Genomic DNA, 24,460 nt, shown 5'->3' on the forward strand with positions numbered 1-24,460 from the left:
GTTTGTCGTTGTTGACCGACCACGACGGAAACCATGTTGAGCGTCATTCATTTTTACTGCGATCTGTTGAGCGATAAGATGGTCTACAATGGATTCAAACAATTTGCCAAACACTGACAGCACAGCAATGGGTCTATATCCTGTTACATCGGATCCTGTACTACTCTTGGGGACAGGGGTTACTCTCGATAATTTCCAGCAGGACGGATACTCCGCACACCGTAGAGAGAGATTGAATATAGCTAGAAGGGGTGACTCAAGAGCAGATATACAATCCTTCGCTAAAAAGGTAGGTATGCCATCAGGCCCAGCAGCGCTCTTCGGCTTGAGCCGCTTTGCAGCGCGTCGTATGTCAGTGGTGCTGATGGCATCAATGGCAACCCGCGCCGAGTCGCGTGCATCTCCGCTGCGCGTTGCGCTTTCCCGCGCCGCATCTTCGGCGTTTAGTCGCGGTACCTCATTATGAAAGACTGAGCTGAAATATTGAGCAAAGGCATCTGCCGCGTCCTGGCCCGAAATCGTTCGGTCTTGAAAGGTATATTCGTCACTTATTTGGTTCATATTTTTACGTTTGCTCTTTACATATTTCCAAAACTTTTTTGGGTCGTTAGTTATGTCTCGCTCAACACCTGTTTTATGTTTTTTATACTCACAGTCAATCAAAAATTTAGCTCTACCTCTATAATATTTAAACATTTCTTTATTGAATTCAGCGCCAGTTACTTTAATTTTTTTTAAATGAAAGTATTTGTTTTGTAGGGTTTGTTTAATTTCAGATGTATACCAAATCGGGTAAATGTATTTTCCTATTGTAGGTGGTGGATTTTTTTTTAATGGAACATGGTGGGAAATGCATTCCCTTAATTTAAAATAGAATTCTTCGGTTGCTGCATCAACACTTACCGAATCTAACACAGATGTCCAATCGGTTTTGGCTATGCTTTCATATAGTGCACTAAAGTCTGCTTTGCGAAAGTTCCATTCAGGTACAGGAGAGACAGTTGGTGGTTGCTTACAAACGAAGAGAGAATGGGCATGCGCCCGCGGCAACTTTATACTCACCTGTAGCGGCGGATGGTAGTTGTCGGGCGGCACGAGCGCCGCCTCAGCGAGCTCTACTATCACTCGCTCCTGCCCTAAACCACTTAGAACCAAGTCTAATAACCCGTCTTGATTATTGCGAATGGTATTGTGCTGATGTATTTCACAGTACTCAAGAAAGCATTCAAATTGTTGGCGTACCTGCACACTACATGAATTAAGATTAAAATCACCTAAAATTAACACGTCTAAATCTGAATATTTACATATTGCATTTTCTAAACATGGTTTAAAACGTTTAAATATTGGTCGTCCGTATAGTTCGGTGGTAAGTAAACAACGCAACATAACAACATAGTTCCCTTATATTCTAATTTTACTATTAATAATTCCATATAATCGGATATACCATCAACGTCAGTTACTATGCGCGCAGTATAAAGATTGGGTACCGCCAGCAGCACACCCCCCCACCCGGTATCCCCCGCGCGATCCTTCCTTAATACGACATAACCAGGAGGAAATAATTCTGCGTCCATGACAGAGCTAGTTAGAAAGGTCTCGGTAAGTGCAATAATATCACAATTACATAGAAGTAAGTTATTGTAAAATAAATCAGCTTTTGACCGAAGTCCCCTTACATTTTGGTAGTAGACAGAGGTGCTTACAAATACATTTTTTTTATTATTATGCACTTTGGGGACGAAAATTATCACGCCAAGGTTTGATACATATATCTTGGGTCCAGTTCTCGGAAGCTAGTACTTGGTGTGTAAAATTTGGCGGTACACCTATTTTAAACGATGCATAATTTCCGCGCGTTTTGAGGCTTTTGGCTTTTCCAAGCCTGGTCGGCCAAGTGGACTGCCGCTAATCGATCCCGAACCAAATCTTATTACCTTGTACAACCTGATGTACCAAGAAAACCTTGGTTCTCAAGGATTTTTATCCCAAAACAGTTCTGTTCCATAATTATTTTATTCGAATGAGACTGGGCCATTGCTGTTCTCCTGTCCATCTGAAAAAAATCCATAGTCGAGACTCCTCGCTGTGCGAATGTGGGCAGGAGGAAGGTGACTTAAATCACATTTTTCTTGCATGCCCTTTATATAATCATGATTATCTTTATACGGATCTTTTTCACCTTAAAGTTTCCTTACCTACTTCTATTATACAATTGATTAAATCCAAAGACAAATTTATATTTTTAGCTCTAGCTTCTTTCTGTGAACTTAATAAATTGAAACTTTGATATATACCATTTTTGGAATCGGCAACTATTATTAATTATCTCATTATAATTTCTAAATTTTCGATTTAATACATATCGACATGACACTGGCTACTGTAATAAACGCCAATATTAAAAAAAAAAAAAAAAAGGTAATAGGGCAGATATAACACTTTAAACTCTCGCGTTTTGTACACATATTTAATTACACAAACGGGTCTACCGCGATATAATTTCATTGTTTTTACCTTTAATTCCGACGTTTCAGCTGAGTTGCACCAGCTGTGGTCACGGAAAGACTGACTATATCGCGGTAGACCCGTTTGTGTAATTAAATATGAATAGGGCAGATATTTGCTGAGGGTCGAATGGATTTACCCGAGTTTGAAGTTAAGCGACACATATGTCGACTACGAAATAACGCGCGTTTTGGTAAGAAAACTGATGTATGGAGTTACCAGTCTTTCTTTACTTATATTACTAGAGATGTTATTACATATACTTCTACCACAGTGTAAAAAGTAACAGTGGTCCCATGGAGTATAGAGTAAGTAGAGTACCTATACCTTCCATAAGTGATCCGACGGCCTTTGACTTGTACCGAGCTATTAACAATGGCGATGACAGCGATGTATTCAGCTCGGGTGCACGCGACCTCCCCGTCTCCCTATCGAATGACGAATAGACTGTGCCTCTACCCTCCGTACTTACCTACAATATTTTGCAGTTGCACTACTACTCGGCATTCTATCAGTAAAATCTGATCTTGATTTTATGGATGGTGCATCTCGCTCGCATAACTCCATTAACTATGATATGATGGAGTATGGAGTCAAAATGCGAGTACATTAATAATGTACAATCACTAACACTATAAAACGAAAGTCCCCCGCCACGTCTGTCTGTATGTTTGCAATAAACTCAAAAACTATGGAATTCCATGCGGTTTATATCAATAGAGTGATTCTTGGGGAAGGTTCAGGTGTATAATTTGTTCAGGTTTTGTGTTACTACCCGTGTGAAGCCGGGGCGGGACGCATAATTAAAATCATAATCAGTATGATTTTTGAAGTATGGTAAAGTAACCTGCATTTTCGTCAATGGCTAAAAATGAAAAGCCAAATAGTTTTAAGAACTTTTATTTCAAAACATTCAAATCACTTTCATTTAGGCTTATACGTCTTTTTCCTTACAAACTTGAACTGGCACAACTTATCGCGTCTTGCACCGAAATTAGTATGTGCCCGTTGTGAAATGACCCAAGGAGCCGATCTCATCGGTGACTGATATGTTTCGTCATCTTTGGATAAACACCATGTTTCCATTTCTTGAGGAGGAGATGGCAAATCTGATTCAAAGGCAGCGCTATTGAAGTTATCTTCCATATTTTCCGTTTGATCATCATTGTTGTAAAGGGATGTAATTTCTTGACTAGCTATCGGGGAATAGATAGGCGCATTATCACTGAAATCTGCTGGTGGAGCGATTATATTAGTGTCTTCATTCGTTTCGGTACAGTATTGTAATAGTAATTTTGGATTAAACATACTTTCGTCTTTCATATCTTGTTTTGGGTTGAATATATTTTCGTTCTTAATATCTTCTATTGAGTCTAATTTTAAACTGTGGGCCGAAACAGGTGATTCGAAAGATTTGTTGTCAACTGTTTTATTATGGAAGTTAGTTTTAGGGGTCAAATTAATATCTTCTGGTTTATACAATTCTATATTTTCTTTAGTTTCAAGTTTGATTCTTTTAGCTGTTGCAACAGGTTCGATCTGACTACTATTAACAAGTGGTTTATTGGTTATATCGAGAGATAAAGGCATCTCTACACCATTAATATCGGTGATTTTAAACGGTTTTCTGGATTTGGGTATGGTGTGCTCAATAGCTTTAGCGCTTGTGGTGTCAGCTTTCTTATTGATCTTGTTAAAAGACGGTGTAGATGTTTCAGGTTTGCTGAAAAAAAAAAGCAATAAACTAAAATGACATAGGTATTAGGTATGTTTGGTGAACAAATGTATGGTAGGTAAATCAACGGTTTGTCTTGTTAATTGTAGTTAATACTTACACTAATATTTTACTGTATTTTTGTAAAATATTCCCGATACTGTTATTTGTTGCTGAAAACTTTGGTTTATCTTCGATACTTTTTTGTATACTCTTTCTTGCATTACTATTTTTATGTATATCAGGTTTATCGATTACAATAATGTCATCATCATTCGTTTGTTCATTTTCATTAGTCATATTTTCTGCAGTGATATTTTCGAATACATTTTCATTGTTTTGTTTTGGTTTCCTGTCATCGTGACCTTCATATGTTTCTCCATTAAAACCTTCATTGGTCTGATTGGTATTGTCCTGTTTCATTATTTCTGTTACATCTACATCTAACTTAAGTTTTCTTGTAATTCGGAGTTCGTGGTCGGGAGCATATTTCTTTGTGCAGACATCTACTTTTGTTGCAGTGTAAGAAAATCGTTTAAAGTAGGTTTCGTTTTGATTGTTAAAATTTTCATGCTTTTCTTGTTTAACTTGTTTTGTATCCGAAGGGCATGCATTTTTATTACCTATACTTGAGGCATTGTAAAAATCACAAGGTTGATTAATATTCCTCGTCAAATTTTCGTTATTCCTCAAAGGTTTCAAATTAAATCTACTTACTAAATCGTTACTACGATCTATACCTCTCATTTGGTCTGTTAAAACCAGATTGGCGCTATTTACGCCATAGTCTGATGGACCACATTGATGATTACTTTGGTTCATCATTTTGTCAATAAGCAAATCATTGATATCTTGACCATATGTATTTTGATAATCGGAATACGGTATGAAAGATTTCAGCTTGGTAGGTCGTTGACTATGGCTTTTCCCGATAGTTTCAACACTGCAATTATATGGTATCAGAGCATTATTGGTATAATTTGGTTTGGTAATCGTTTCTAACGAATTAACGTTAGAAATATCATGTGCTATGTTTTTCAGACTTTCCTTAGAATGTTTAAATGCAGTTTGGCCATAATCAATCCTCTGGCTAGGCGTATTACTTTCTTGTCTACTATGCATATCCATTTGGTTACTATTCATTATCTTTTGGTCATAATTATTAAGGCCTACGGGTTGGAAAGTCGCCAAAATCTTGTCACTAACTTCTGCCAAGCCAAAATCAGCACTTTTGTTAGTTTCCAATGTTTGAACAATTTTCATAGGACTATCGTGATTAAGTGTAACTGGATTCCGTTCCAAGTTTGTATTTAACGGCGTAATCATATCAAGGCTTTGATCACAACTATTACTTCCTTTAATTGTTTCGTTTTCTTGTATGTCCATTTTGTTAAATATAATATTTTTTTGATCAGATTTACTTAAACCATTGCTGATAGTATCTGCTTGGTTTTCTGCATATTGGTTCAGTTTTAAAGTTAGCACAGGGTTTACATTTACTTTTTCAGACTTAAAATGTTCTTCTTTTGATTCATTCATTCTCGTAGTTTGCAATGGATTTACTGGTATGGTTTTATCTCTCGTAATGTTAGAAGTAAGCGCAAGGTTTTGGTTTCTAATTGGCATATGTTTCAAGTTAGTATTTAGCGGCACAGTTGGATATACTGCCTTAAAATCATTACTATCGTCAGGTTTATTAATTTCTTGTAGATTGTCACTTATATCCATTTTGTCGTATTCTACAGTTCCATTGTCAAAGGTTTGATCATCTTTTCGTTCATATTTATTAGATTCTTCGAATTGTACACTTTTTAAATTTACTTCTGGCAAGTCAAGATTTTCATCAAAGTTATAGTTTTCGTCATTTACATCAGGTTGTACATATTTGTCAACGTCTTGCGGCATATCTTTAGCTTGAATTTTGATTTCACGACATTGTACCTCGTTGTTTGATTTGCTGCAAGTAGTGCTAGTATTTTCTTGTCTATAACCGTTGACAAATACTTCTGGTAGTTCTCCGGCCACTGAATTATCAAGCAGCTGATCTATTACTGGCATTTTAGGTTTAGTTGTATTTTGTGCCCGCTGTAAGAACTTATTTATTTGAGATTTAATTGCATCAGAAAATCCACTATCGATGCTTTTGTCAGAATTCTTTTCAATGTTGTCATCAGCAATATTCGCTTTCGTTTCTATTAAATCTATGACACTGAAATTGGATTTAAACATTTTACGTTTATTAAAGTCTTTAGCACTTCGGCTGGATTTATTTCTCAAATTTTGTGTGTTATTCATATTCCTATATTTAAATTCCACTTTTTGCGCTTCTGACATTGGTCTCGCATTAGAATTCACATTATTAGGCTCCTTTGAAACATTCGTTTCAGGGATTATATTATATTGCATATTAGTAGAAATAGGATCATTTGATGTCATTTCAGATTCTATCTTGCTCAATATACTATTAATCTGTGAATCATCTATGTAGTCATAGTTATCATTAATTGTAAATTCTTCAAATTTGTCAGCTCCTACATTTTTTGTGAGATCTACAGTAGGATACTCTACTACGAGACTGTTTTCTGAAAAACTGGGTCTATTATTTGAGCCATCTGTAATGCCTTTTGTGAGATCAACTCTAGGAAATTCTTTAGCCGCTTCAATGATTACTTGGTTATTCTCTGGAAATCGGGGCCTGTTTCTGCCGTCCAGCAAGTCATGTATAACTTTGTTCGACGTTTCTACTGATTTATCTATATCAGTTTTTAAAGTCTTTGATGTTTTACTAAAAGACTCTTTTAGTGCTTTAAGTTTTTGCGTCAAAGTATATTCACGTTTCTTTTTTTCTTTACATTGCGTAATGTCATTTTCGTTCTTCCGCTTGCGTTCTTTGTATACATCTGTGATGGCAGTTTGCTTCGATGCAATATTTGGTCTGGGTGTGTTTGAATTAGACCAAAGAGCATGGTCATTTTCACGTGGTGCTTGCGGTTCCAAGTCAAGAAATAAATAATCAGCTTGCACGTCGATGCCAACTGTCGTAAGAAAAACGTGTAGTCATTATTGAGTTAAATTTAACTTAATATCAATGCAATTTAAATATAATAACATTTCTTACCTATGACAGAACTCACGCAATGGATCAATATTTTATGTTCATTTTGGAGTTTTCTTGTAACCTCGTATTTCATTGTTCCATCATAGACGCTTATGAAGTCCTTATCACTAAAATAAAAAAATACAGATGAGCACGGTTCAGCAGCATCAGATGAATGGTTAAATCAGAGTCAGCCAAGAAGAGGATTTTCCGAATCGTAAACAACCAGTAGGAACTCTTGTGACTTTAGAGTGGTAGTATTTCGCAGTAAGTTGATCCATTTTCTGACAGATGTGCATGGCCAAGTAGAATCAGTTTGATGGTTACCAACCGGTCGTTTTTTTCTGAACTCTTCATCTTATAGAAAATACAGTCTTACGTGTATTGGTTCTCTGAGTGTCCAACGACCAGGTAATTTTTATGGCTGTCTCCCTGTTCTCCGACAGATTCGCGTGGTTCAGCAATATCAGTTGGATGCTTAACCACTTAACTGGTTACCTGAACTATTATGGAAAACACAAACTTACGTGAATTGAGTCAGCAACAACAGATAATTTTCCGAATCCCCAACGATCAAGTAACTCTTATGGTTGTCCCCCGCTGTAAGCTGGTCCATGTTCTCAGATAGATGATTGTGATTTAGCAGCATCAGTTGAATGGTTACTGATCGGGCGTCGATTGGTGTTACGGTTAATTGATATTTCGGTAGGAGGCTGACTTGCTTTCGTATTATGTTTCCAGCTGGTGGGCCTTTGTTCATTATCTGAAAATAATGACTTTGAGTAACTTTTTATGCTATAGGTATTTGTATTTTCATACTGCACTAGTCGCCACTGCGTAGTTTTCCAAAATCTCAAGAACGCCGGCATGTCATGTCATGACAACAAGGAACTGTTTGATGAAGGCAGCGCTGGGCGTCCAGCCGTTGTGAAAATTATTACGGCCCTAGGCCCTATCTTACCCTTTCCAAGTCCCTAGGGTGACTTTCTTCCAACAGCATGAAGCTTGTAACTCCAGCACTGGCCAGTAGCGTACTGAACGTAGGCCCAATGCCTTTGAGCTGCTTGCTGACGTAAGGAGAATTTTCCCACAGGTGTGCCTCGATGCATTTCGATAGGATGATCGAGTTCAACACGGCCGAGAAGGTCTGAGGTTGTGGGGGTAGTTCTGGACGTGTCACGTATTTCACTAAACCTGAGGAGTTATAATGATTTTTATTGATGGGGCATAGATATTATTTAAGAGTCCAGAGGAAAATCTATGACATTAAATAATAAAATACTAACATTTGCAAACCCTGGATGCCGTTCTCATGACTTTTAGAGCTTCTTGATTCAATGCTGGTTCGGGGATGGGCAGACATCCTAAAGTAGCCTGGATGATGCTACAAAATACATATGAAAACTTTATTATTACAGGTAAAAAGAAGAGTCAATCATAACTATGAAAACAAATCAAAATAGTTATTTAGCTTAGCTTTGAACTTCGAAATAGGCCTAGACTTTCTAAAATTGCATATACTCGAGAAACTGGGGTAAGATAAGGTAGCCTACATGACTTTAGGAGCCTAAGTTGAAGACGCCGGTTCGAATGCAGCTTCAGCCACTGGAGGGCTTGGAAACTTTTTCTTTAGTATATGACATACCACTTTATACCAAAAGTACTTACCAATTCAGCTTCATTTGTCTAGTACTTATTTTTTCCTTCATTGGGAATCTGATTGTTGCTGCCTTGTTGTTCCTGTTGAGTAGATTAAGGCACCTCCGCTCGTCTACGCGGAGGTGCATGTCTGCGAATTCGTGGCTTTCGCAGACGATACACAGCAGGCGTTCAAGTGTTTCTGAGCCTTGGATCTGTTGGGAATAGGGGTTATTACTGCAATATTATATTAGAGCAGTACTAGCACTTACCGTAAACCATAGAGTAACCATAGAGTATGCACACGCGTCACGAAATTGATGTGCTGTCTTTCATAAGAATTTGTATACTTAAGTATTACAATGCGTGGTCTACCTACCTTCATAATGTTCTTCATGGTTTCCACGTCCATATAAAACAGGGACATCAAGCGCCCAGCTTCAGTGGATTCTATGCAGCTGAAGTCATCCATTGTTATTAGGCCGGAGCTCGCCAAACTGTTCATGGCTTTCACGCAGAGTTCTGTAATAAGCAAGATTATAGCTCCAGTAAAGCGAGGGTTGAAAGTTGAAGGTTTAAATCCCGACTTGCCAGCGCGTCGTGTCACAAGCTTTTTTAATGGTAATAATTTTCCCAGGTTTTTTTAACTACTTACTACTTACCGCATTTTTGACACTATTCGCTGGCTAGAGTCCGACTAAGCTAACTTTGCACCGACTTTAATTTTACCAAGTGAGGAAATTCAGTTCAGGGAATGCCATTATAATCGTCATATTTTCAAATTTGACATAAGTGATGATATTGCCACACTTTATCATTGCAAATGCCATGCAGAGTTAGATTTTGGCCACGCTAACTTTGCACAAACTTGACAATAAGAATGCATACATAATCCCTCTAAGCCTCAATGGTGCACCATTCCACTAACCCGGGGTTAACCGGTTAAACCTGGAGGTACCATGGTTACCAGTACAATTTGACACCGGGTTAACGGTTTAACCACGGTTCGGATGGTGCAAGTGGCTCTAAACTCCATTCGATACTTAACATAGCACCTGATATGAATTCGAATTAGCGACTCTAGATTCATAGCAATAATATTTTTACTCCCGACACGGCGACAGTACGTATATGCTTTTAGTAAGAGATAAGCTTTTTTTGTGTAACCGGATTTAGTAAAGATTTTCTGTTAAAGGGTTTATAGAGAATGGTGGTTTTTAGATAAGTTTTAATTCACCAGATGGTGTTCTCGTTCTTATTGAAAAAAAAAAAAACAAACAATCATTTCTATCGTTAGGCTACCTAAGTAGTTAGACTTACGAGTATTAGATTATACGGTATTAGCCCTCGCCTAGCCCTTCGACGAATCATACAAACACACACGACATGGGTCAAGAGTCAATCTGAACATGACTAATAAGGAAAAATACAAGCATTACGTTAATATCGCGACCTAGAATAGAGCGAAGATGATCAGCATTATTTATAAACTATTAAAAGCTAAGCCTCATTATGGTAGCGTCTTCTGGAATTATTCGTAACGCTTAAAGAATCGCGTCTGGCCAACCATACCAGCGAGATCTGCGATTACACATATGTGCATTGTGCAAGTTGCGTAAAATTTCCAAAAAGTTGGAAAAGTTCTCAAACTTTGAGGAAAATTTCACAGTAAATAAACAAAAGAGACATTCATTTAGGAAATGCAAAATTTTGATTCGTATGCGGAAATTTCGCAATTTTGGAAACTTTCCGACGGAACATGAGTACCTATCTATTATTATAGGTCCTTATAGAGAAGGGATATTTGTTATGGACTCGAAGTAAAGCGTTGTTAGGGCGAGTTGCACCTCTCGTAATCAACGAACTGATAAACGTAATATGTATCCCACCAAAAACAGTTTCATGTAAAATGTTGCCAAGGCGAGACCATATTAGCTCGAACTGTCAAAAAGTTATCAAATCTCATGTAGAGGGTCTCTATTGTTTCCCATAAAGTTCGTTAGTCATAATAATTTGGTTTTTCTCAGAAATGCGTAACTTTTCAGATGGTCTAGCATAAGTTGCGTTCTCTCGCGCGAGTCCATACTTGAAGTCGCGCTTATGATGTATGGAGTCGCGCGCGAGAACGCAACTCATGCTATACCGCCAGGATTGCCATAAAACAAACCTTCCCTAACCTAACCTATCTATAGGATAACCTTGCGAAAATCCTGAAAAGTTAACAGTTTCAGAATTATGACTAATGATAATCTGGCAATCATCACATTATAACTTTCAATAATTATGTCAAAGAAAGGGATCCGTCATGTAGAGCCAAGCTTCTAACTCTACACGTCCTAACTCTACAAGCCCTAACTTCACAAACTCTACAGTCTACCTTAGTCAAAAATTTCAAACTATGAGACTTAAGGGGCCCACAAATTACCAGTTCGCCGGACGACATCAGCCTATCAGTTGTTCGGAGCTGTCAAAATTTGCGTTTAACTGACAGGCTGATATCGTCCGGCGAACTGGTAATCAGTGGGCCCCTTTAGCCATTTCGCTACCGTCACATACCGTAACTGGCGTAAGGCTGACTAGAAGCCAGTAGAGACAAAATGACTAGTGAATTGAGTACCTAAGTAACAGAAATACCTCAACGTAAAGGGCAGGCCATAACAAGGTATATGCCGCAAATGGTAAACGCGTAGCGATTGATGTCGTCTGATTATTCCATTGAATTAATATGTCGATCGAATGCGTTGCTTCACGGATATGTGGTTATTGCACGATACAATGTAAATTAATTAAATGCCTACACATGCATGAACAATACGTCAATAGTTATAGCCGAAGCCAATAAAAAAACCGGACAAGTGCGAGTCGGACTCGCCCTACGAGGGTTCCGTACTTTTTAGTATTTGCTGTTATAGCGGCAACAGAAATACATCATCTGTGAAAATTTCAACTGTCTAGCTATCACGGTTCGTGAGATACAGCCTGGTGACAGACGGACGGACGGACAGCAGAGTATTAGTAATAGGGTCCCGTTTTACCCTTTGGGTACGGAACCCAAAAAACTGAAAAGTAAAAATTATTTAATTTACCTCGGGCCTCGTCCTGAATTCATTCAGATAGTAATTGGTTGAAGAAATGACACTATTACTTGAGCCAGCACTGATCCCAGGTAAGAGCACAGAATAAATAATAGTGTTTACCATACAGAAAGGAAACTTCCTACAAAACCGAAGTTTGACAGCGGTTCAGGGTCGAATCATGCTGTCCCTTTCTAATATATGGCACTATCCCTTTCGATTATTTAGGGTTGTCAAAATTCAAGCCATTATTTTATTCTACTCTGTGGTTGTGCACAAGAGCAAGAGTCAGCAGCAGAGCAAGTTTCATGCATTTTTAATGTTTTCTAAGAAGCAGTCAATATGATGTTTATCAATTGTGCTTATTTTCATGGACTCATATAAATCTAATATGATTCTTGTGACTAAATAAGAGTAAATTTTGCTCGATTGAATCGCATGTCTGCCGTCACTTATCTGTTTTCAAAAGGGCTGTATGTATATCGTTGGCTTCCCGAGCTTGGGCAGTTTCGAGTTGTCGGAAAAACCAGTATAAGTTGAGCTCTAACAAACAGATAGTTGTCTAGATTCTACTTATAAGTGCTACCAGGCCCCTATTTCACCACGGTGACAGGTGCGACAATTGTCGACATTACTCGCGCGACATGTTTCGGAGAGTATAGGTAGGTATCCATTTTTCGAGCACTAGAACATAAGCAGCGGTCTCGATAGCCGCGCGCTGCGTAACGTCGCCCTCACTGTTAACTGTCGGTCATCGGTGGATCCAGGCGGCTATTAACGCGGGTATCAAAATCGACGTCTAACACCGCGGTGTTTACAAATACGCATTTTGCAAGCAAACAGATCTATTCCCTAAGAAATAAAGCATACACAAAACAAGCTCATTCATTGGTCTATCGTGCCCATTAGTGTGCATTTGTGTGAGTGTAACAAAAAACTCGCGATTCGTCAGTTTGTGCGACGGCGGCGCAAGAACCGGTTATTCCATACAGACGCGTGACGCCACAGGTAAGTGCACTTCAATCTTACTTAGTGTATAACGTAATAGTTATGGCAAATAAACTAGTGCAATGCCTTTTAAGAGGTTGTGTATTGTTTTCTACACGATTTTGAATTACTTTTAACTTAGTTTTTGACCGGGAAATACGTTTAAAATGGAAAATAAAATACAGCGGTGATAGGCGCCAATTACTTCTGTGGTAAGTAATTCCGTGGTATGCCACGGTAATAGAAAAAGTGGTAGTTTTGTTATTTACTCTTTAGTTTTGGTACAAATTATCAGTTTTATAATTTCTTTTATTTATTCCAATCTTGATCTATTCACGCTATTAAAGAGCTATTTCCGTGGTATGGAAAGTATTCAACTAACCCTTAATTTTTAACAAAAACTTCAGCACCGATTTCCTTGTTTCTATGGGAACCCTTAATCTGTCAACTTTTTTTTATTTTGAGATAAAACCTGAAATTTACTTGCCGGTTATGTGATTTTGTCTTTACAAGAAGCTTGTAATATACGTGTTTGATTTGATTTGAAAAATCATCTGTGTTTTATTCTTTTTATGGGTCGGAATTAGGTTTAATGAAATGAAATGAAAACATTTATTTTCAGGCAACTATTGGCCCATAGATAAATACCTTAAAACTAGCATACATATTATTACAAAATATATCTTAAAACTAAAAACACAATCAAACTCCAAATTAAGCCTATTACCGATGGTATGATCAGATTACCCTCGGTGATAGAGTGTATAGAAATCTATTACCGACCCATAGAAACATCGAATGGGTCGGTAATAGGCTCTTAAAGAGTTATCTATTACCGAGTGACTATTTGGTATTGTATTTTTGGTATTTTTAAACATACTTACTCCTATAGTTTTATTTTTTATTTTTGTGTCATTATTAAACTTAATGACACAATAATAATATACAGAACCCACGTCGTTATTATTGTTTTAACCCTCGGTATTAGGTTTCGAATTTTGAGTTTGGTTTCTATTAACGAGTGTAGAAAAATCATGCCAATTGTACCCTCGGTAATGAAAGCTCAATTCGCGGTAATAGAATCACAGCCTGTCCCTTGCCACGGTAATAGAAGATTTGGTCATTTTGGCTTCAAAAAATATTTTAATACATATAATAACCCAAAATGAATCCAAAAACGTGTGAAACGGAAAGTTAATTAAATGCTCTGATGAAAAAAATATATTCCTGGCTGTTAGACAGCATTGATACCCTTAATATTTGGATCTCTTTTGAAAAGTTCCTTAACTACCACGGTAATAGGTGCCTTTACCTTACAGTTAGGAGTGTTGCTGTTTGTACTATAAAATTAGCCCAATGATAATATGACTCACGATTGTTTAAATTCGAATATTGCTTCCAGATCTATCGATAGTACCCTGAGCAACTCATGCAAGGCTTACGAGCACACATTCAGCAAATAATCATGCGTGAGCGCTTGCGCCGCATTCGTCGCGATTCTTAACAAGTAGACCATCGGTACGTCAGCATAGCAGAGAAGATGGCCGATGGGGTCGAAAAGTGCTCGAGTGGAGACCACGGACTAGCAAGCGCAGCGTAGGACGTCCACCCACAAGATGAACAGACGACCTTGTTAAGGTCGCCGGAAGACGCTAGATGAGGGTCGCTTCCAACCGGTACGTATAGAGGTCCAAGGGGGAGGCCTATGTTCAGCAGTGGACGTCTTATGGCAAAGATGATGACGTCAGCATACGTACTGACTCGACAGAGGGGTATAACACCTGAAAGCCTCTAGGAACGTTATTGCATTCTTCAGAGACCGTGTTATGTAAGCGATTGGAATGGGAATGAGCCTGATCCGTCGACAAATGCTAAGATTCCTACGGATGCGGCGCCATCCATCACGAGCCGGAACTTCGCGAAGTCACGATGATGTTTGCAGTTTGCAATAAACTGGAGCGGATTTCGAATGGTAATAACTCATCATATCAACCTGAAAGACACCCATAATTGGAGAAAACCCTCAGAGGGTCTGGGCAACGTTTTATAAGTACCACTTTACCTTTTTCCACGCATTTACTCTATCTATGTTTTTTTATACTTATTTTGTTATTAAAGTAGCTAAGGGGTTAAAAAGTTATTGGCAAACATGGAAATGGAAAAAAAAACATGTTAATGTTTATAAAATGCCGATGAGGTAAAAATAGCAAAGCAATTTGAATTACAAATTGTTTATTACAAGGATGCTCTTTGCAATTGTTTACTCTTATTAAAAGCAATTAAATAAATAAAATTAATAAATAATTAATTTAATGACTTGCATTGTATACCGGATACCTACACTTAAGTTATTCTATTCAATGATTACAAAAGCTTCATCAATTTCATAATATTTATTTACTTAATTAGATATAATTAAGTAGGTACCTATTTAACCTACGTACCTATTACCTATTATTGAACTTATTGTGCCAGTCTTTTAATTTCCTCATACGACGCGTTATTTTTTATTTGGCTGAGATAAGTGATTCTAGGTCTCCCTTCTAAAAATAAAAAAATTAAAAGACTGGCACAAGAAAGAAATGATTGGCGATTACTCCGCCGACAAGAGCAAAGCTCTTAAGTTATAAATAAACGAAATAAATAAATAAATATTATAGGACATTTTTACGCAAATTGACTAAGCCCCACGGTAAGCTCAAGAAAGCTTGTGTTGTGGGTACTCAGACAACGATATAAATAATATATAAATACTTAAATACATTGAAAACAACCATGACTCAGGAACAAATATCTGTATCATCATGCAAATAAATGCCCTTACCAGGATTCGAACCCGGGACCATCGGCTTCATAGGCAGGGTCACTACCCACTAGGCCAGACCAGTCGTGATGATATTAGATCAGTTATGATCTTATGATGATGATGATGAACTTATTGTGTGACTAGGAGGTATAAATTCATATTCTTAAGCTATCCAAAGTAACATAACGTTTATACCTTCAATTTTCTTCAAAATAATTTGCTGCGGGGCACCCGGTGGCAATCCCAGGTATCTCTTCGGATCTTTGGCTGCTCTGACGTACAGGAAAGTGGAGCGGAGCCACTCTACACACTGGGCTACATCTGTGACTGTGCCCAGTGCTGCTTCGCTGTTCAGGTTTTCTGCTAAGCGTTTGTGGAGGTAGCTTTGTAGGGGCTCGCTGCCGCCCACGAGTGCTTGGTAACGGGGCTGTGAAAAAAAAAAGTTGACGAGTGTTCAAACGTTACAATATCAACAATAACGATCATTCGCTTTTTATAGGGACCGTGCGCGTTGGAGGGTCTGACATCTTGTGGCACCAATCAGAAACATAAACATGTACATTGCCATAGCAAGTGCTGCCATCTACCGTTCTCGTACGGTTTCGTGTGCATAATAAGTTCTGCCATCTTGTGGGCTATATCTGAAGCATAAACTTCACATTTACGCCTTGGCCCAACAAATTCAACGTCTCCTATGCTGCCTCCTATAGTTCATACACGCTCCAGCGTGGCGAAACCTACAATTTATTTTTCACGCCACTGTTCGGAAATGTGGCAATAGATGGTCTAAAACCAAGCTGGAAAGTAGGCAATAGCTGTAGCACCTGGACCACCACTACTACAATGTTTCATTGTTATCATCATCTGTCATTGGTGATGGTTCGCTACAGCAATGAGTATCATTTAAAACATAAAAATCAATAAAAAGTCTTTTTTGGCACAACTTTTTCCTTAAAAAATAAAATAAGGTTATTTATAGGACCAATTTCTTGTTTGAAAAAAAAAAGAAATGTCAAAACCATTCAGTTCATTTTTTTTTAACAATTATCCATTCAGTTCACGCTTAAGGCGTTTTTTTACTTTTGTAGCTGTTTGTGGTTTTTTTAGCAAAAACGCTTCTAAGTTTAGAGTCGGTTTGAAGCAAATAACAGAAAAACGCCTCTTAAAAGTGACAAAAAAAGTAAAAAAGGCGGGATTTGAAAATACTTACTGAATTGGATAGTGTAAATTGTGTTTGACTAAAAAATACAAGAAACAAATATATCTACGCTCGCTATATAAATGAGTTCTTCTAGTGAAGAAAATGATATTCTTACACTGATGCCTACCGAAATTCAAGAGACAGCACATGCAGTGGCTAGCAATTTGCTACCTGAGAAATCGCGGGCAAGTACTTATAGTTATGCAAATGTTTTCTTATTTCCTCGCAGTAGTCGTGAAAAGCACTATGTAATGCCTCGGCCGGAAACGCTAAAGATGGACTCGTATTATTTGAGGGCCTCCACTAACGTGTCGGCCCTCAAACGACTCGTCCATCTTTTAGCGGTTTTCCATCCTCTCCTACAATGTACTATTTCAATTCAATTATTATTTAACCTTTTTCCATTTACTTGACATTTCATTTATAATTATTATTATGACTGACAAGCGAATGTCATATTTGTCAAATTAAATTTTTACTATTTGGTTGAGGCAAACCGATTTTTAGTGTATGTTGTAGTGCATTTTTTATACCTAAATCAAAATGGGTTTGACACCAGAACAGAAGAAGGCTAAAAAAGAAGCCCAGAAGCTAGCAAAATTTGCGGCAGAGGAAGAAAAGCGTAAACAACTAAAAAAGAACGAACTTCAGCGCGAAATCGCATCACAATTGAAGAACAGAGATGCCTTGGATCGACAGTATAGAGCACTCATGGCCAAGATCAAAGAACCAGAGTTCCGGAAAGAGATGGAAATCATGTGGCGCACTTTTGAACGGGCTTACGATAAGAAAGACCAGCTAACATCACATATTACGAATTTAATTAATGTAGCTGATGATCAGTTTCAACGCACGGTATCTAGCTTCTGTGATACTATAGACACTATGATCAACAAATTCTTAACCGAGTTGGAGGAGATGACGAAGCAAAATAATCTAAATACGGCGAATCTCCTAAAAAGTGGTGAGCATGAGGCAAATGATATCATGAAAGATCACAATACCGCTGAAACACATTTGCAGCTTTTGTTATATACTGCTAATAAAGAGGCTGACTTCCAAGCATGGACGAAACGTGGAGAAAATTTAGTAAAAGAAGACGAAGAGCGCACAAAGTACTCTAACGAAAGAGAAAATTTACGTTCGTACTTAGAAAACAATTACAATAATATGTGGGATGATTACAAGGCAGTGCTCAAAACATATGTAAGTGAAACTGCTGAGAATCAGAAGCAAGTTCGTAAATTACGTCGTAAAGAAAATACAATGGCTGATGTGATAGCATCGCAAGGTAAGAGGATAGCGAATAGTGATGGTATGTTGAGGCGCCTGCGTGCCGAGTTAGCGGCATATGAATCAGGGACGAAGCAAGCTGTGTTTAGAGACAGGCGAGCTAGGCACCGTGCCGCCTGCGATAAGCTGAAACAGCGAATGATCAACGGAGTTAATCTTGACACGAATCTATTAGCAGTACTGGTAAGCGCCTCAGACAGTACCCTAGAATGGCTTGAAGCAGCTCACAAGAAAGGCGAAAAAATTTTACGCATGGCGGCTTTATGCAGAAAATTCGAGACGCAACGAGAGAAGGTTCTTCCTTACGGAACGGATCAACCTCATTCCCCGACACAGACAGTTCGCAAGCAACATTCAGATGATTCACTGGTGATAAAGGCTATTTCTACTACATGCGGCATGACGAGAATGTGGCAGCGCGTAGCCAACGCCGAAATGACTAAACGTGCCTTAATGCGCGAGAGAGAATTATTGCTACAGGAGAACGATATGATTGAGAAGAAGTTGAAGAGTATTAAGAGACAGAATATTGAACCGAAGACAGGAGAATGTCTTTGTAACAAAAATAAACAGAAAAAGGAAGTGTTCCATCCAACTGCGGTTGAAGGAGCGTTGGAAGCGGCTAAAATAATGAAATTTAATGCCCAATATAAATGATTATATTTTTATTGAATAAATCTGCCGTTAACAATGTGTTCGTGTTATTGGTCACGATTCTCTCATGAGCATTGTTAACGTTGTTCCGGCTTTGCTGATGACACCGTGCTGGATTTATACACAGTGGTCCGGAGATAGGTACCGGATATATTTATAATTGCTTATTTTTTATTTCATCTTAGGTATTTAGAAATTGAAATTTCGATATTGCAATCTGGTTTCATTTCCCATTCCCATGTTAGGGGAGAAGAGAGATAGGTATGTAGGTAGAGTCTGTGCGGACAGAGAAGAGTCGTAGAATGTATTGGATCCCATACCTTTCACGACTCTTCTCTCTCCGCACAAAATCTATACATTTATTGTGAAAACAAACTTTTTAGCTTGCGACGTTGCGATTTGAAACTTTGAGGATATATAAACGTAATAAATAAACAATCCTTTTTATTGAATCATAAACGTAAATATTATGCATAATACTAATAAATAAACTATTCTTGAATCATAAACGCAATAAATTATGCCAAATTTTACTGAACAAATTATTTCTTACTCCCTATAGAGCTTTTGACTCAAAACTGAGACTATTTTAGAAGCTAGACCAAGAAAAGTCTGCAACGATTGTGATAGCCCAGCAGTGCAAGTGTCATTTTAAACGTCAAATTTCTATGAAATTATGACGTATAAATAACACTTGCCCTGCGTGGGCTATCAAAATCGCTGCAGACTTTTCTTGGTCTATCTCTACTTAGTTCAGAAATGTGTTTTAAAAATCACACAGCTCACGATGTATAAGCTAGGTTTCATGTTAGGTTTGTTTTCGCATGTCGCAACGGTACGAAATCCTCGAGAGGCGCAAACGATGCCACTTTGACCTTACCCACTTCTGTTGAGTATTCACATCGGAAACGCGAGAGCGGGTGCGCCTAGTATTCAGGAAAACCAGGGTCTAAAATATCTATACACTAATTTATTGTCAAGGCAATAAGGTCGTATACACGTATTTTTGTCTGTATTTTTTATTCAATGGTAACTGCCATGTCAAACATTTGTCTGCCTTGAAAAAAAAACACTGGATAAAATTTGGAAAATGACAAACTATTTTTTCATATCTCATGCTCTGAAAGTGGGTCGTTGTTGTTCTAAAAGGTGCGCAGAAAGTGATACGTTTATGCTCTAGCGCAGAAAAGTGGTGTACTCCTCTGCGTCCCCGTCCCACGAACAACTGGGTGGAAACAAAATGGAAAAATAGTGTCTTTATTTCCTCGCCTGGAACAATTGGTAATTGTTTAATTTTACTAATCCCACGTTGATACTTTTTTTAATAAAAAATGATGTAAGTAAATTGTTAAAAACAAATTATTCTTGATTTCTTTCGTTGAATTCTATTTACTCGATTTCATAAGGCGGGAACCAAAAGGAATACACCAAAATTTTTTTTTTAAACCTTACACTTGCGTAAATGAGCAAAGGCAGAATCTTATACAGCCACAGTTAAACGTTTGTACGATATTAAATTGGTTTTTAAAGTTATTTAGCACTATATTTATGAAATAAAGTAAAATACAATATAATAATTTCTTATATTATTAATTAAATTGTTATTTAATATTTAAAATACTTTTATTATGTTATTACGTGGTGCGGCGCACCAAGGTCGCGGTGCGGTCCGGTAGTCTGTTGCGGCTTTAAGAATAAAATTAAAAAGTAATTAAAAAGTAAGAGGCGATCCCGCTGATTTTCATACTATAATGAACTCATTTTAAAATTACTGCAGTTTCTTAAAAAATGTGTGTTTTCGTAAATTATATTGCAATCTAAATGATTTTCGCTAGGGGTTATTAATCTTCACACATGTAAAGTCTCCGATTGCAAGTAAGTCCTAATGAAAAAATCATGGCCGTAGGTCTATTGGGTACTTCAATTACTGATTTTGCGAAATTGCCTTGTCTTTTTTGGTTTCCTCGCATTCGATATGAAAAGTAGAGTGTTTAACTCGGGTGAAAGGCACCATTTCCGTCTCGGACTATTGGCATGGTAAACTACCTCGACAGAAATGGGTGCCTTTCAACCCTTGGTTAACAATCTACTATACACTACGAGTATATACGTAGTGTAGCAATACTAAGCAAGTTGTTGCAGTAGCGTAAGTGTTGCTGAAGTATGAATTAGTGGTATTTTTTTTGCAATTTATTTGGGACAACAACAGTAACACACAGGGTTTAGGCACAGATATAGAGTCCAAAGGATAATAAAGTGTGAGACCAACAACATCGTATTTGGTAATTTGGTGGTATGACGCTGTTTGAAGTTTCGAGCGCGTTAAAAATATATTTTACGACTTTGATTTGACATTACGGCCCGATTCGAACTTTAAGATACGTCAAATATTACGGCTAGATACGATATGGATTAGATATGTCAGTGTCAAAAGTGACGTCGCTTCAAACAAAAACGTCAGTTTTGACACTGACATATCTAATCCATGTCGTATCTAGACGTATCTTAAAGTTCGAATCGGGCCGTTATTTTCAATGCACCTTTTATACCTATGAATTGAGGAGCGCACATAATACTGGTTCGCATCAATCTGCTTGTAACTCTCGGTAGGCGATGCGACTCACACCCATGAACTTGTGGTTACGGTAATAAACGTTAGCGACTTCTATGACCAATATAGTTAAAATAAATACCTACCAGAGCCTAAGGTAGACGCAGGCTTCGCGAGATTAAAATGACAAGGTGAAGCTAGGGATGTCTACGATGGTAAATACTTTTGCCAACCCTGATTTTTAATGAATTTCAACGTTAATTATGGGGTTTGGTCATCATAAAAGTATCGACTTCTGGGCCCATTTGGGATAACTGGATGTCTTATCCAGTTATCCCAAATGGGCAGATATAGTCGCCATTAGATATATGGGAGCGCCCGAGGTACCCTGAACTGAACACTGACTCTAACGCCTTGACAATAGAGGCGTGTTTAGATATTCGTGAGTACTTTGACCGCTCAGATATACCTGGTGGCGACTGTACAGTGACCAATGCTTAGTTGTATGTATTCATTTCATTTCATTTCATTTCATTTCATTTCATTTATTCATAAACAATAATACAATTGTGTCTGAATGTTACATTATTATCTAAATAAATCATGCCTATTTACAATTTACAAATATTCATTTACAATTTTACAATAATACCTAAAGTCATAATACATAATTGAGCCTATTATTAAAACTAATTAAAATACATATAGAACGATTAAATTACAATATGTCAAAAACCAACAAAATTTGTCCATAATTATTAACATTAAATAATAATATTTACTTAAAACTGATCAACACTATAGTAATTTTTTTCCAACAAATATACTGTTAGCTTCGATTTGAATTTCTTATGACATGTTATAGATTTGAACTCGACAGGCAACTTATTAAACAACTTCACTGCTTGAACTCTGGCAGTGTGCGAGACCACCGCTAGTCGCGAGGCTGCAGTTACAGGAAAAAAATTTGTTCTCGACTGTAGTCTCAATTCCATTTCAGACTGTGACTCATAACAATCCCGATGCTTCACGACGCTTGTCAAGAGAACTAAAATATAAAGAGACGGAGCTGTCAAAATCTTTAATTCTTTAAAGTGTTCGCGGCAAGATTCCCATTGCGGGATACGCACCATGGCGCGAATAGCTTTTTTTTGTGCAATAAAAGCGCGATCCATATTGTATTTATAGCTATTACCCCAGATCCTTATGCTATATCGAAGTTTGGACTCTATGAGAGCAAAATATACTAATTTTAACTGTTCCATAGTCAGTTCATTCCTAAGACTACGCAAAGCAAAACAACCCGAAGCGATTGAGTCTTCAACAGATTTTAATTCCTCTTTCCAATTTAATAAATTATCGATGTACACACCAAGTATCTTTATATTGTCAACAGAGTTTATTATTTGATCCATCATTCTTATGTCTAGCCTCTCATTATTCCTAAAAGTAGTCTTGAACAGCATCGCGTAGGTTTTGTTGCTGTTTAGAACCAAACTGTTAGCCGTGAACCAGCGACAGCATGCCTCGATAACAAATGTTACTTTCTCGTTTAAGTCGTCAAGGTTTTTACCAGAAGTTACTACGCTACTAGAATTGAACCTTGCGGGACTCCTTTCGTTATCTTAGTGTAACTAGATCTGTGTACCACCTCTGTAGAACTGTCATCTATTTCTTTTATTTCCACGAACTGTCTCCTATTAGACAAATAAGACTTACATAAGTTTAAAACTTGTCCCCTGACTCCGTAAAATTCTAGCTTTTGAATCAATATTTCGTGATCAATAGTGTCAAAAGCAGCTTTTAAATCAAGAAAGACACCTGCTACTTTCAATTTTTGGTACAATTTACTTGTTATATCATCAATAAGAGTGTCCAAAACTTCAGATGTTCCAACGCCAACTCGGTATGCGAATTGCCTGTTATTCAAAATCCTATTGCACATAAGATACTTAGAAAGTCTGTTTATTATAACTTTCTCTAAAATCTTTGAGATTACTGGCAACAAAGAAATTGGCCTGTATTTTCTTACTCGCTCTGTACCTACAGTGACTTGAGAGCTAAACTATTTATTACGGCAAGCTTTTCAATTAAATGTTTAAAATATGCACAATTTAGTAAAGCCACTTAAAGCCATAAATGATTATGAGTTTGAAGACGTGAATAAGTTAAAAGACGTTGAAAATAATAATTATGAACTGTAATTGGTCATAAAATATGCAGTTTCTTGTTGATTGTTATTATTTTATTTCAAAGGTAAGGTAAATAAAGTTGCCTAGATAAAATATTAGTAAAATTTATATTTTACGCGTCACGGTTACGTTCTGTGTTGGTTAACACAGAACGTAACCGTGACGCCTAGCAGCGCCATGAGCGCTATGACCAGACATCGTAAATATAGCATTTTCGGTGCAGCGGAGTGGTGTTAACGGAATTGGTATAAACAATTTCAACCCTAATGATTAATTAGCGTTAATTACGTTAATATTAACCTTAATTTACCATTTCAGTTGGAATTATCTATACCAATTCCGTTAACACCACTCCGCTGCACCAAAAATGCTATAAAATTTACGATGTCTGGCCATGACACACAGAGTAGCTAGAATTTATGTAGGTAGAGTTAGAAGCTAAAATATATATCTCACGCAAAACATGTAAAACCTTATTACATTGCTCACAACATAGGTCTTAATATCACTTATGTCAACTTAATAATGTACCGTGTTTAAGCAAATAAATCATTATCTTATCTTATCTTATCTTATAAAGGGTAAAGGATACATTGATAGCGAAAACGTCACTGAAATAGGGGGAAAAAGTACCAGTATTTATGAGTTTTGACGTGATAACGTCTTATAAATCGATGAACACCGGTAGCATGCACGAAAAAGTGTCACGTTGTGGACAGATCTCCATGGTAACGTTGTGGAC

At 37.4% G+C, this 24,460-nt stretch overlaps 2 protein-coding genes across 2 annotated transcripts; one reads left to right on the forward strand and one right to left on the reverse strand.

Moving 5' to 3' along the window:
- Window positions 1-3,361: 3,361 nt before the first annotated feature.
- LOC134796335 (protein PF3D7_1417600-like) lies at window positions 3,362-9,485 on the reverse strand. The gene is made up of 8 exons (XM_063768475.1): window positions 9,340-9,485; window positions 8,991-9,175; window positions 8,609-8,706; window positions 8,284-8,516; window positions 7,850-8,085; window positions 7,344-7,450; window positions 4,347-7,260; window positions 3,362-4,234 (listed from the first exon to the last, which is right to left on the reverse strand). Exons 1-8 carry the CDS (start codon window positions 9,463-9,465, stop codon window positions 3,436-3,438), a joined length of 4,698 nt encoding a protein of 1,565 aa, XP_063624545.1. The 5' UTR covers window positions 9,466-9,485; the 3' UTR covers window positions 3,362-3,435.
- Window positions 9,486-17,514: 8,029 nt separating this feature from the next.
- On the forward strand, window positions 17,515-19,014 carry LOC134795957 (dynein regulatory complex subunit 2-like). The gene has a single exon (XM_063767848.1). The coding sequence runs from the start codon at window positions 17,572-17,574 to the stop codon at window positions 18,976-18,978; it is 1,407 nt and encodes a 468-aa protein (XP_063623918.1). The 5' UTR covers window positions 17,515-17,571; the 3' UTR covers window positions 18,979-19,014.
- Window positions 19,015-24,460: the final 5,446 nt, after the last annotated feature.

Source organism: Cydia splendana, chromosome 13 (genome assembly GCF_910591565.1).
Source record: "Cydia splendana chromosome 13, ilCydSple1.2, whole genome shotgun sequence".
NCBI lineage: Eukaryota > Metazoa > Arthropoda > Insecta > Lepidoptera > Tortricidae > Cydia > Cydia splendana.

Bases quoted from the DNA above. Each gene is read 5' to 3' on its own strand.
- LOC134795957 (XM_063767848.1), top strand. From the start codon at position 17,572: ATGGGTTTGACACCAGAACAGAAGAAGGCTAAAAAAGAAGCCCAGAAG.
- LOC134796335 (XM_063768475.1), bottom strand. From the start codon at position 9,465: ATGAACAGTTTGGCGAGCTCCGGCCTAATAACAATGGATGACTTCAGC. The intron at 9,176-9,339 runs GTAGGTAGACCA...TATTCCCAACAG, and splicing joins CCATGAAGAACATTATGAAG to ATCCAAGGCTCAGAAACACT. The intron at 7,451-7,849 runs GTAAGTTTGTGT...TTTTTATTTTAG, and splicing joins TTGTTGCTGACTCAATTCAC to TGATAAGGACTTCATAAGCG.